The sequence below is a fragment of the Elgaria multicarinata genome, chromosome 2, assembly GCF_023053635.1.
Source record: "Elgaria multicarinata webbii isolate HBS135686 ecotype San Diego chromosome 2, rElgMul1.1.pri, whole genome shotgun sequence".
Lineage (NCBI taxonomy): Eukaryota > Metazoa > Chordata > Lepidosauria > Squamata > Anguidae > Elgaria > Elgaria multicarinata.
The window spans coordinates 8029187-8042500 of record NC_086172.1 but is presented as its reverse complement, the minus strand read 5'-3'; the positions used below and the strand labels follow the sequence as shown (position 1 = coordinate 8042500).

Genomic DNA, 13314 nt, shown 5'->3' with positions numbered 1-13314 from the left:
TGGAAAGTCACTGCACTGCCTTGACACAAAGAATCCCCGCGGCTAAAATCAAACAAAGCCCAATTAAACTAATCATAACGACCCAGTGAACACAAGGAAGCTCACCTGGTATTTCTGGACTTCTTGTGTGAAATTCCCAACTCTACTTAGTACTTGGTACTATAATTACCCTGACCAAAATACTGTGAAATTACTGCTCTGATCTACTAATGGCTGCAAAAATCAAGCCGTTGTGGTTTGATGCCAAGGGGCTGTAGCAAGGTGGCGCAATGCTTTCTGACAGAGACGACAACTTCTAAAAAATTCAAGCGGGTGGGGGGGGAGAAGAGGGGAAAATTAACGGGATGTGGTTTACATTGCCAAAGACTGTTCATTAATTACCAATTTAATCACCGCTGGAGGCATGACATTACAAAAATCTGGCTGAAAGTTCTAATAGATTATGAAGACCACCTAAGTAGAGTGACCAAGAAATGTACAAAACAATTAATACTGTTTCACTGCTATCAAAGAAGCTCAGATTATTTTACATCAAGTGAAGCAAAAGAATTAGTAGCTTCACAGTGCCACCACTAGGAACTGTAAATACAATGGCACACAATTAGTAATGCACATGTGACTTTTCGTTCAAGGCATATATCCTTGGGAAACCCAGAAACATGATAAGGAGAACAAAAGAAACATTTCAAAATGAAATGAATAAAGATTTTAACTCTACCCTCGTGCATGCTGAGAAATGCAATGAAACATACGGCTCTAAGTAATGTTGATATCATCCAGGGATGAATTGAAAACAGCCACACAAAAACATTTCTGGTCATTAGCAGCAGTATAAAAAGAGCATCCCTGGTGCTAAAAAAAAGTGTTGGCTTCATACAAAAATGAATCTCTGAAATAGAGATCACTTCACTGCTGGTCTTTATGGCAGACAACAAGAAAACATTTGGGTTCTTGAACTAAGCTATTGCTTTTTCACATGGCCTACATTAGAAACGGGTTGTAAATTGACGGAGCATTTTTGGCATTGTCTGATACTGAATAATATAAGTCAGACAACATGCCAACTGAAACGACAACATAATTTACGATTGATAAAACTTAAGTCATGACATCTAGGCGGGACACTTAGAAAAGGTGAAAAACAATGGGCGGTAGAAGTAAACATTTTATTTAATCATTCCAAACAGTAACCATAAGAATATTTTTGTTTTGTTGCTTGTCTTGCAGACTACAGACTACATTGATTATATCAATGAATGATACTTTAAACACACACACACACACACACAGAGCAAAGTATAACATATTTTCTCTTCATGTGTGGAAGTTTTACATGCCGAATCTTGTGCTCTGAAATGATGTATTTCTCCTTTTCTCCCTTCCCAATGTCTACAAAAACACAACACAACTAGTAGGTAGGCCATCAGACTATGTATAAACTTAAAATAATAGAAACCTTCTTTAGTTTTAAATACAAATATTACAGTGAAACAGATAACTGACTTATTTTTTTACCTCAATAAAACTGGATCAGACTACACAGATCTCAGTATTTTAGGCAGAAGAGGAATAGCTTCACTATTAAAACATTGTTCTCTGTAGTAACTAGTATTTTTTCTCAGTGAAGACAATATAAATATGTAGTTTAAAATAGCAGGGGCAAAACTGTCATATTCATTATATTTAAATATTATAGTGAATACCGTTATCAGCTTTAACCACATTTAGCAGCTTTTTAGAGGGATATATGGAAGACAAATATGGCCAATAGTGAATAAGTTACCAGCACTCAGGGATTATCCAAATAATGTTCAATCTTCTAACAATTAGGGGTAACTGCTTCTTTTGTAATCTAAAGACAATCTTATGATCATATCTAAATCTGGTCACAATTATTAGCATGACAGATTATTATCCTCCTACCCTCCAATCAATATTTTCCAATTATCATCCAAAGACCAAGGTTGCCGTATAGAAAGTCCCACTCTTGAATATATTTAAAAGCTGTTGTAGGTTTAATTGATAGCAACCAGCTTATTGTCTTCGTTTTCTCATTTCAGAAACAATTTCCTGATAATGTAATTCCCAATGATTTAGAAACTTGGTAGCGCTGTTTTAGGCCAGTTAAACAAGGGTGCTGGCCCTTCTGGATAGGGAGAGATAGTCTTTCTGCTTAGAAAAGCTGTAACAAACTACAGTGAAACTATGTGTTCTGATTTTTTGTTTACAAAAAGAAAAATAGGTAACTAATAATATGTATAACTTATAACAGCTTCTAATGATCCTCTTTTTGTTAGTTTACTGTTAAAACAGTATCTGCATTAAAAGCAATCTGATGTTTATAAAATATTTGTTTTCTAGGAAGTTGTTCACTGATTTATGAAAGCTATCACAAATAATTCCACTTTATATTAATTGACATGTTAAAAAAATTGCACTTTACTTTTAAAACATTTCTATATGTGAAAATGATAATTAATAGGGAAAACAGACTGATACCTGGAGTACAAAGTACTCATTAAGTATACATTACCTATAGCTCAAACATGTCATTTGAAAAATATATTAATAAATCTTGCTCTAACTTACTGCATGCAATATTTCCATGTTTATGAGTAGTTACTTTTTGTGAAATCTATATCCTCCTTTTTTAAGTTAGTAGGACTATGCTGTCTCAACATTTTAATACATAAAATTTATATTTCCAACCTTTCCAGATATATATCAAGGCTGGTAATATAAACTTGCTAAACATGGAGTTATTTTGCTTTAAATAGATCACTGAAACTGTGGAAACAAGCATTAAATTTCACCCACCCACCCAACAATTCCTATTCTGTTTCTTTAATTTACAAGTCTTCAGAATGTGTTCCCAGAAGCCTTGGGGTTGCACAATGAGAAGACAACAAATGGCAGATAAATTTCTTTACTACAATGCCCATCGTCTCCAGCCAGCTTGATGTGGCTGGGGACGGTGGGAGTTGTAGTCCAACAGATCTGGAGGGCACCAGGTTGGGAAAGCCTGATCTAGGGCATACCTTTGTGAAGGGGCAACAGCTAGATCCAACAAGTCTTGCCCAAATTCAATGTATATTGAGTAGCCACTCTAAACTATGTCCTAGATTCCTTTGCAAAGGGACAGGTGTTCTCAGGCAGATGGGCAGGGCTTCTTTACAGCGAAATCAATATGGAAGCAAAAAAAAAAAAACCCCACTGAAAAAACACAGCTTTTAATTTTATTGTTATTAGCGTACTTCATGCATAATGGTGTTGTAAGATGATCAGGCGATTACCACAGAAAGTGCCTACCACCTTTGCAATGTTAGCATCTCTAAGACTAACCTGGTAGCTTCCCCCAACAAGTATAGACAAGTGTGGAAAGGATGTCACCCTTCCTGTTAAGTGTTTTGGGTGAAGTAATGGAAGGTAACACAATTTCATTCAATAACTCTCCAAACCTAACAAAGGTAATACAGTATTGTGGCTGTATTTCAACAGGTGTTCCTAAAAACAATATACTATAACTCCTAAGGAAAAGAGGATAAAAACAAAACGCTTCCATTACTGTTGGAAACAAACACACGTTATTTACAATTATCATACATAAAATACACCCAGTGAATTCCTGGGTTCTGTTGTTGCAACACACACTAGCATGTGACTAACCTGGCTCTATTGTGGCCCTGAGCAACCCTGTGCTGCTGAAATTCAGGGCAGCAATTGGTGTGCTGCCCAATTTCGGTGGCAAATTGCAAACGGCCAAATTTAGCTAGAAAATAAGCTATATTTGTCATTTACATCCTCATTTGCTGCTGAAATTCAGTGGTTGTTGCCACACTGCCAATTCTTTTGTCACTGGCAGTGTGGCAACAGCAGCAGCAGGCATGTGGTTCACAGAGGGAAGTCTGCAGGGTAGAGAGTGACCTCTGGATTTCCCGATGTTGCCTACCTCTGGTTTAGAGTGTGATCAAACAACAAAAACTAAGAACTCACTTTTATGAAAGACTTTAGATGGGGTAAGCACATTTGGCAATTTAAGAAACTGTCCTGGTCACCAGCACCTGGTTGTGCTTTTTATACTGTATTTTGTATTTGTGTTTTTAAACCTGTTGGTTGTTTTATTATGGTTTTAATTTTTGTGAACCGCCCAGAGAGCTTTGGCTATTGGGCAGTATAAAAATGTTATAAATAAATAAAAATAAATAAAATGGTTGTCACATGGGAAATGAGAAGACTGAGTACAAGGCAGAGGTCTGAGCCCCAACACACTAAAAAACTCCTTTGAACCCACAGTTTTTACACCAACAGAAACCTATGTGAAAGCAATCCCAGCTGCCAATGAAAAAAGTGTTGTTGTTGTTTTTTAAAGTGGAGGGGTAGAGGTACCTAGACAGGCACACCAATGTTGGGTGTGCGTGCACTAGTGCTATGGGCACCATGTTGCCTGCCCTGCTCTAGACCAAGACATATAGACCAGGTTGGGACAATGGTAATGAAGGAATAATGTCATGCACTGGGACAAAGTAAATGGGCTGAAATCAACAAGTGTAATGTAAGAGAGCCAAAACGTCCTCAACCAACAAATAGGGATTACCAGAAGCAGAATGCAGGTTTCTCTGGCACTGTTCAGATGACATGCTAAGCCATGGTATTTAAGCATTTTGAGCTAAACATTATGGCTTAGTGTGCCTTGTGCCAAGGTGGCAAATAACTATGGCTTAAACATGCTCATTAACAATTTGCTGCAAAAGAGTTAGTGGCCTTACCATGGCTTAGGATGTCATCTGAACAGGCCCTCTGAGTATTTATCTTTACTTTTACCCGAAGTGACCGGCTGCCTTTCACTTTTATGGAGAAGGTTATAGAACCCATTCCTACACACACACAAACTCACACTCATGAGGGCAGGTATTTCTCTAGTACAGCATAAGCAGTCATCCTTGCAACATCAAGGGGAGTAAGCTTTCAAAAAGAATGAAATTAGCCTCGATAAGCACTGTTAGTTACGCTGGGCTACATTTTCACTACAAGCATCAGCCAGTTTAAGATATTTTAATTGCCTTTGGCTTATCCAAGAGAATACTAGGAAATATATTTCTGTGAGGCTGGTAAGTAGCTAAAATACAATTTTCAGCATAAGAACAGAAGAAGAGCTATGTGGGTTAAGACCAAAGGCCATCTAGTCTAGCATTCTATTCCCACAGTGGACAACCAGATGCCTATTGGAACCCTACCAAAAAATGACATGAATGCAACAGCACCCTCCCACTTGTATTCCTCAGCAACTGGTATTGACAGTCATTGATAGCCACATCCCCCATGAGTAGCTTCTCAAAAGTACAGGTCGAGGGCTCTTTGGGGAGTAGATATTACTTTGAATAATATTCAAATCCATTTTAAGTTCGTAATACAATAATTTTATTTGGCTTAATTATGACTAGGTAGATGAGTTTGTAGACACAAAGAGAGGCAGTTGAAAAATGTGACAGGAATATAATAAAACAAGTCTATTTTTCATAACTGTGTTCAAGCTGAAAAAAATTACATCACTCCTAGTTAAGTAACTGCTAGTTACAAAACACAGGATGGCGATGATTATGATGTTTGCATATCTGTAAAGTATTTAAAGAGATAAGCTAAGCTTAAGAGGAATGGAAATAATAAGTGGTTGGCTGCAAATGACTAAATATAAATTGGTCCGCCACCTGTTCATTCATTACTTTCAGGAGAACAACTCAACCCAGTCTGAAGTGTCAAGCACATGCATGCCACACCCCTTCAGGGAGAAATTACCAGGGAAACTGTGCTATCTGAATGCAGTATCTTCATTACCAGATCATAAACCTCCAACCCTTTTGGGGACAGACTGCACGGTAAGGGAGATACCATGCTTAAATAAGCATCACACAATCTGCTACAATTGTTACTTTCTTCCCATGTTGAGGAAAGAGAGATATGAAAACCCATGAAATGTCCCCTTTTGAGATTCCTCCTCGGAGGGTAACAAATGAGCAGAATAAAGTGAAAGAATAAAGAATACATTTCTCAGTGATAAAGTAAATTGGTGCAACTATATCAAAAAACATACAAGGAAAAGGCTATCATTCTTGCTTTAACCTAGACACAAAAATCATTCCTACCACAGTCCACCCTCTCCCAAAATAAACATGTTATAACATTGAAGAAAGAAATCATAGGAGACACATACCCCTTCCTAAGAGACAAATGTAGTATTTAGGGACTTGCTGCAGAAGTGGTTGTGTGCACAATTAAGGAACACAAGCTCTTTAGTGGGGAACGAATGACTATTAGCTGATAGAAGGGATATTGCAGAATGATTGTAGAGACCACCATGAAGGTTAGTAACTAGATGATACAAGGCCGTAATTCAACATCAGTGATATAGTTATGTGCAGTGCTGAACACATTAGAGGTACATTGTCCTACAAGTGTTCATGAAAAATGTATGACTGTTCTTTCCAATATGAGGAACAGTCACTTTTAATCGCTAAAAATGGTTTGACCCCATAAAGACTTCAAAATACTGTTTAATACCATTTCTTCTGATACTTTAAAATTCTCTGCAACTATTTTTTTTTAAAAAAGCTGAAAGTCAATCTGAAATGTAAATGCAACGTTCAAGTCATCATAATGGAATTCAAAGCTAAATTTACACAAAAAACATGATCCAACTACATGCAAAGAAAATGTTTTCTATGGATAAAAGCTATTAACTACAAAACCAGGATGGTTTAGTAAAGAAAACATTCCCAGCAATTACACACACATGTAAATACTAGTAAAATAAATGCAAAAGCAGGTAGAATTAGAGCAAGGCAATTTACACTAACATTTTACTGAAAGACTTGAAAGAATAATGTGGCCATACTGCAGTCATTAGCAAAATAAGCGCCGCAGTGCTAGCACAGTTTCTCATGTGCAAATGGTTAGAATTGCAAAATTACAGCACATAATGTGACACAACAGGCAACCTCTGCTTTGGAAAGGATTGCATAAAAATTTAATTAGCTTTCATCTCCAGAGATTACAGTCCCCTCCAGGTCACCATTGAGGTTATTGGTGGAGCAATAGGCAACTGCAGCTGCCTCCCCATTGGACCCAGGTTTGCTTAGCTCTGCTTTCCAGTGCCATCAAAATAATTCATTCTGATGATAAAAGGAGGGTCACTGTGAGAAAGAGTACTGGGTGCAACACTGTAACGCGACAGATAACTTTGCCTTTCATCTGACTAATATCTTAAATCACCTGGCACTCAAAGAGCACTGCTTTCAACAGACTTTCGATCTTTCATTGGCCTCAGTCAGTAGGAAAATAATCAGCTCTTGGTAAGAGGAGATGAACGGTGAGCACTTGTCACCCATAAATAATATCTTGCTGCCATTTCCACATATTAGGGTTACAGTCAGTAAAAGTAATTCAGTTCACCAAAAAACCAAACCAAACCAGATACACAAAATATATTCCTTCTGCTAATGGCCATGATGGCCAATATTCCTTACATCATTCAGCTGCTTCGATCGGCCTGGAGTAGTTGAACTGGAGAGCGGCCTATTTCCTGCCTTTAAAGCTGCATCTCTCCTTGCTTGTTCAAGCAGAACTCTTGCCCGTTCTTTTAGTTCTTCCTGCCTTGATAACATACGTTGCTTTAAAAAAAATGGGGAGGGGACACCAGAATTAATGATAAACATTAATCCAATAGACAATATGGCATTATATCATACTGCTAAACAGGCAAGCATGCAAAGAGACCACAAAAGACAAGGGGCAGAGAACCTTCCTTGTTCTGTAAGGCAGATTTCCCCCTCAGATCAATCCAGTAGGACAGGTGACATCAAGAGGGTGGGGCAAGTGGGGCAAACCCCCAAAACACTTCCCCTGATGTTCCCCACCCATATTTCTTTTCTCTGTGCCTCTGTCTGCATGGAGAAAGGGTCTTGGCTGGTGTTTGGAGGGCATAGAAATGTGAAGGCCTGGGAAATTTCCCCCCAGCAACTTTACAACAGAGTCTGCGTTCTGAATGGTTTGTTAACCACCCCAGCCAGCCAGCCTTGCCAAGTTTGGATGTCTCAACAACCCGTGCCCGGCAAGGATAATTAGGGAAATCAGCCAGCATGACACTGGCATTTACGAGGGTGGTTAACAAGCTACCATGGCTTATTAATCACTCTCGTGTTGTGCGAATCCAGCCGGTGTGTGTGCGTGTTGGGGATTAAGTTGATTGTAATATAGTTATTATAATATGTATAATAACTCAGCATTCAAAAGATAATGTATTCCAGAGTCAGTAGTAAACGCACATATAACCCTGATTCTTCGAGTAAGCTGATTATACAAAGTAATGTACAAGTAATGTAGGAGGCAGACAGACAAATGCAAACACAAAGAATCAGCAGGATGTCAAACAGGTGTTAGGGGTTGTATCTAATGCAATGTTTTTTCAAGTTATCTACATATACTATAAATATATCTGTTGGGCCATACAATGAAAGGTAAGTTCTGCTTACAGCCCTATTAGTGCATTAAAGACAGAATTGGAGAAGTATAGCAGAATTTGGCCTAATCTTCACCAAGCAGGGTATTGCACTACGAAAGTCATATTATTAGATTGTAAGCCTATGCGGCAGAGTCTTGCTATTTACTGTTTTACTCTGTACAGCACCATGTACATTGATGGTGCTATATAAATAAATAATAATAATATGAAAGCGGTATATAAAAAGCAGGAGCCACACCAAGCAGGACATAGCACTATGAAAGGGGTATGAAAGGGGTATATGGTATGTGTCAATGGGCCCCAACAGCTGTCAGTGCACTTCAATACCGCTATAAAGTAGTAGTGGGGCTCCTGCCTTTTATATACCACTTTCATAGTGCAATATCCTGCTTGGTGTAGATTAGGCCTATGCTTGCCTGCAAGAGAAGTTATATTGCAGTATTCTGAAAACATTTTATATATTCTTACCTGTGCAGTTTTTGCAGGCAGATCTGTTAGATTTATAATTGTTTTCACCTCAAATTCTGAATCAGTCGACTCCATTTGCCTCTGAGAGGCATGGGATTTCTTATCAACATCTGAATCCCTATTATGGGAGTATCCAGATTTATCTCCCACTACTAAGTTTGTTTTTTCAACATATGATTCAGAATCCAATTTCCTACTCTCTCTGAGGTCTGGATGTCCATGTTTCTCTGGCTCTGAAAAACTAATGGTAAGGTCAGAATTCCACGGTTCGTTCTTGCCTGTGTCCTCACATAAAGTCATTGGCGATGCATCCCTTTTTGGATCACTGACCAAATCACTCAGATCTAAAGTGTCTGCTTTTAATAGTTTCTTCCTTCCCAACACAGGCTGTGCTTGTGCCGTACAGCTTTTCCCAGTTTCCTCAAATCCAGAAGTCCTTCCTAAGCTCTGTTCATTTTTCTGTTGATCTGCATCACTTTTAGTCCTGCGAGAAGAAGGGGACGTCACACTTAGGTTTACATAGTCATCTGGTGCCTGATGGTGATGTGGTATCTGACGCTCACTTGCTGAATCCCCAACTCCACTGTCATTTATAAATACAGAGTCATCCTGAAAAACAAAGTCAGCCAAACTCCCTTCGGCCTGTTGCAGTTCCGGTTCCCGTTTCAAGTCCGTTAGTTCTGCGTAGAACTTTTCCTGATCGACAGAACTGTTTGGGTCTGTTTCATAGTTGCCCACTTTATATGTACTTTTGCTACTGTTCGCCTCGATCTGAACCACATTTAGCTCTTGCCCACTGAAATGTGCCCGTATCTGATAAAGATACGTCATAACTGTCAATTTGTCAGGAATTGCTAACAAAACCATGTCAGAAGGTTCTAGTAGCCGGGATATTCCTAAACTGGCGAATCCATCATAGGCCTTAAAATAAACAGAAGGAAAGACTATTATTATTATTATTATTATTATTATTATTATTATTATTCGGGATGCTAACCTAAAAAGTGTGATAAATAAATATTCTATATAAAATAAACTGGCAAGTACACATTGAAAAGTATTATACACTATTATCATGGGACGCATATAACTCTGAATTACGTTTCCTATGAGATCACAGTTCAACACACTTGAAATCAATAGGAATTTTTCCATCAGCTTCAAATATGATATGGGCAACTACCTGAATTAAAAGTGTCATTATGTTGTCAATAATGTTGTTTGTCATGGCAATATCCTAACGATGAAACAAATATTGATAGAATACTGTAAAGAAAAATGGCAACATTCACAAAGTAAGCATGCAAATAGACTGAACTGGTTTAGAGCTTAATTGCACAGCAGCAGAAACAATGCAGTGCTGGGCTTAAATATGCAGGCAATACCAGAGGCAGACAGCCAGGACAGGTACAAGAGGACAGTGGCATGTGTTCGAGACACTTGAGAACACTATTTTATGACTGAAACTCTTGCAATAATAAATTATTATTAACCCCATAATGCCCAGAACTCATCCAAAACAGAATGGAATAGCTTGGGAAACCAACTTCCAAGTAAGTCAAACCAACCAAATTCACCAGTCACACATGACTAGATGGGAGTGATGTAATAAGCCATCAAACCTCCACAGAAAACACATTTCGATACCCGTTCTGGGCAATAAGTTCATAGTAAGGATAATTAGCCCAAAATTAATGCCAACTTTCAAGTGAGCAAAATAAAACAAATTCACCAATCACATGACTCGGCAGGAGTGATGCAGTAATCCATATCCAAACACTGCCACTCCTTATTAGAATGAAAAGCCATGTTCAATATCTGTTACAATAATATATAACCAAAATATTCTGCACTTGGCTCACAGCTTCCTTTGTAGAAAGGTACCATATAAATTAGTCTAATCTAATCAAATCTAATCATCTCTCTCTCTCTCTCTCTCTCTCTCTGTCTCTAGACAGATAGATAGATAGAGATAAAAATCCTATTATACTCGAGCCTAGCATGATGATGGAAATGATGAGCCTATGCAGATGAAGAGACCAGGTTGCTAACTGCTATTTTAGCTGTTACTAAAGTTGAAGTAACTACAACATTGTTTTGAACAGATCAGGTGGGATTTATCGAACATAGACAAGGGGCTGACAATGTTAGATTAGTCATTGATTGGATAGCTTTAAATAGTGAAAGAATGGACCTATCCATCATTGAAAAAAAATTATTGGGGATTTATTTTTGCTACTTTGACAAAATTTTACTTTCTTTCAGAATTTTTGAAATGTGTCAAAATCTTATATTTATTTCCAACAGCTAGAGTTATGACAAACATGTTTTCTTTAGGGGGTTTTCCACTTGAGGGAGGAACCAGACATGGATGTCCACTTTCTCCTTTGATATTTGATTTATGTTTGGAATCTCTGGCTTGTGCTATTGAACAGAATAGTAGTATTCATGGATTTGTGCATGAATGTTTAGAACTTAAAATTATTTTTTAAACTGATAATCTATTATTGTTCATTTCTGAACTCTAGTCATCTGTGTCAGCATCGATGAAGCTGATCAATAGTTATTAATTTTATTGGTCAATTCCAAACTGATACTGATTGGAGATTCTGTGTATCATAATGTATTAGCATATTGGCAATTTTGATGGTAACTTAATGTTATTACATATCTTGGAATACTTATTCCCAGAGATGATTCCAAGATAAGTATGATTAAACTTAATTATTAATCAAAATCTGAATAAATAAATTAATGAGATTTCTCAGGATTTAGATAGATGGGCATCTTTGAAGTGGAGTTTGTAGGCTAAGGTAAATGCACTTAAGATGAATACTATACCTCTGATTGTTCATATTATATGTGGGATTCACTTATTCACTGGCAAATATTTTCAGAAAATCATTGCTTTGTTTAGTAAATTTTGTGGAGGTTCCTCTCTACCAAGATTATCTCTGAAAGTGTGAAACGTCCAATTAAAGAGGGTGGATTTGGTTTTCTGGATCTTTCTTTATATCATTGGGTTTATCTCCTGACTCATATTAAATTTTGGTTTTTCCCATCTGCATTTCCATCTTGGTCAGAGTTGGAATTTTCTTTTCTGCTTCCATTGTCTAAATGGATGGGATTAGGTACTAGACATACAAGAATGCAAAACATCTTGCATTATGATGATGATGATGTGCCTAAAGATTTTTAGGTGCTGAAGATTTAAAATAAGTAACCGTCCCTGCCTGTAGGTTAACAATGTACAAGATACAAAAAGAAAACGAGATGGGTGGTGGTGGTGGGAACACAAAAAGCAAGAAAATTCAGGCAGTAATTCTTCATTAGACATAATTAGCCCTCTATCTTTGACTTTGGTTCATAAACCAGCCTTCACGGACAGGAATCCTGCAGGGTGGTGTGATTGTCTTTCTTCATAGAGGACACTGACACTTCTGTATCAATGCATACAGAACTAGGTAGGTGAGTTAGGGCAGCAGACAGGAATAATAACTCAGTGACACAGAGGGAAGGTACAGAATGAAAAAATATCTAACAGGAAGTGACTCAATGCAGAGAGAGAGAGAGAGAGAGAGAGAGAGACCAGGAGGGACACAGTCACCCAGTTCACATGATCAATGTAGCACACCATGGCTTCTTTAAGTGGGCAGTGGGCATGCCAGGCAGATTTTGTATATTCAAGCCATAGCTTGTCATGTCATGCGAATCTGGGTGGGGCTGTGCAAGGGTTTAAAAACCCCTCACATAACTCTGGAATAGGCCATGGGTCATGTAAGAGTTGTTTCACCTTCATTGCCTGGGTTTGAATGACACAAAAATATTCAAAATGGCCACACACACACACACACACACACACACTGTGACTTAAATGAGACACAGTGGGCTGTTTGATTGTGCAAATCAGCCCAAAGAGTTAGGAGCATGATTGGTTAAATAAATAACTTTGTTTTGCATAACTTCTGCCTGATTCTTTAGTGATTGCAAACACCAGTTTAAACGTCTTTCTCAAAGTTTCTTGCAATGTACAAGCTGTAGCTTCACACTCACTAACCATCATAATGGTAAATGTTTTGCTGGTAATAATTAATAAGACTGAGTGGTACACAGAAATGTAAAAATAAACCCTGTCATTAAACTACAATCAGCTTTAAGTCAGAGTGAAGAATAAACCTTGTACATGCAAATTGGTTTTAAGATAAGGAACTAAGATAACAAACAAAGATATCAAGAAACATGACACTAATCCATTTTGGGATTTATCATTGGTGATCAGCCTTCCACCAACCATAAAATTGAAGTCAGATAACAGAACCACCACCCCATCT

The 13314-nt window shown here is 37.8% G+C and overlaps 1 protein-coding gene across 4 annotated transcripts in view; it reads right to left on the bottom strand.

The window, feature by feature from the left end:
• The window catches only part of EHBP1 (EH domain binding protein 1), a 313384-nt gene that overhangs the window by 88375 nt on the left and 211695 nt on the right, over nucleotides 1-13314 (bottom strand). For all 4 annotated transcript variants that reach the window (XM_063115970.1, XM_063115971.1, XM_063115972.1 and 1 more), the window contains 2 exons: nucleotides 8984-9904; nucleotides 7521-7664 (listed from right to left, as the gene is read on the bottom strand). In XM_063115970.1, coding sequence (XP_062972040.1) covers nucleotides 7521-7664; nucleotides 8984-9904 — 1065 coding nt within the window. The remainder of the gene's footprint in view (nucleotides 1-7520; nucleotides 7665-8983; nucleotides 9905-13314) is intronic.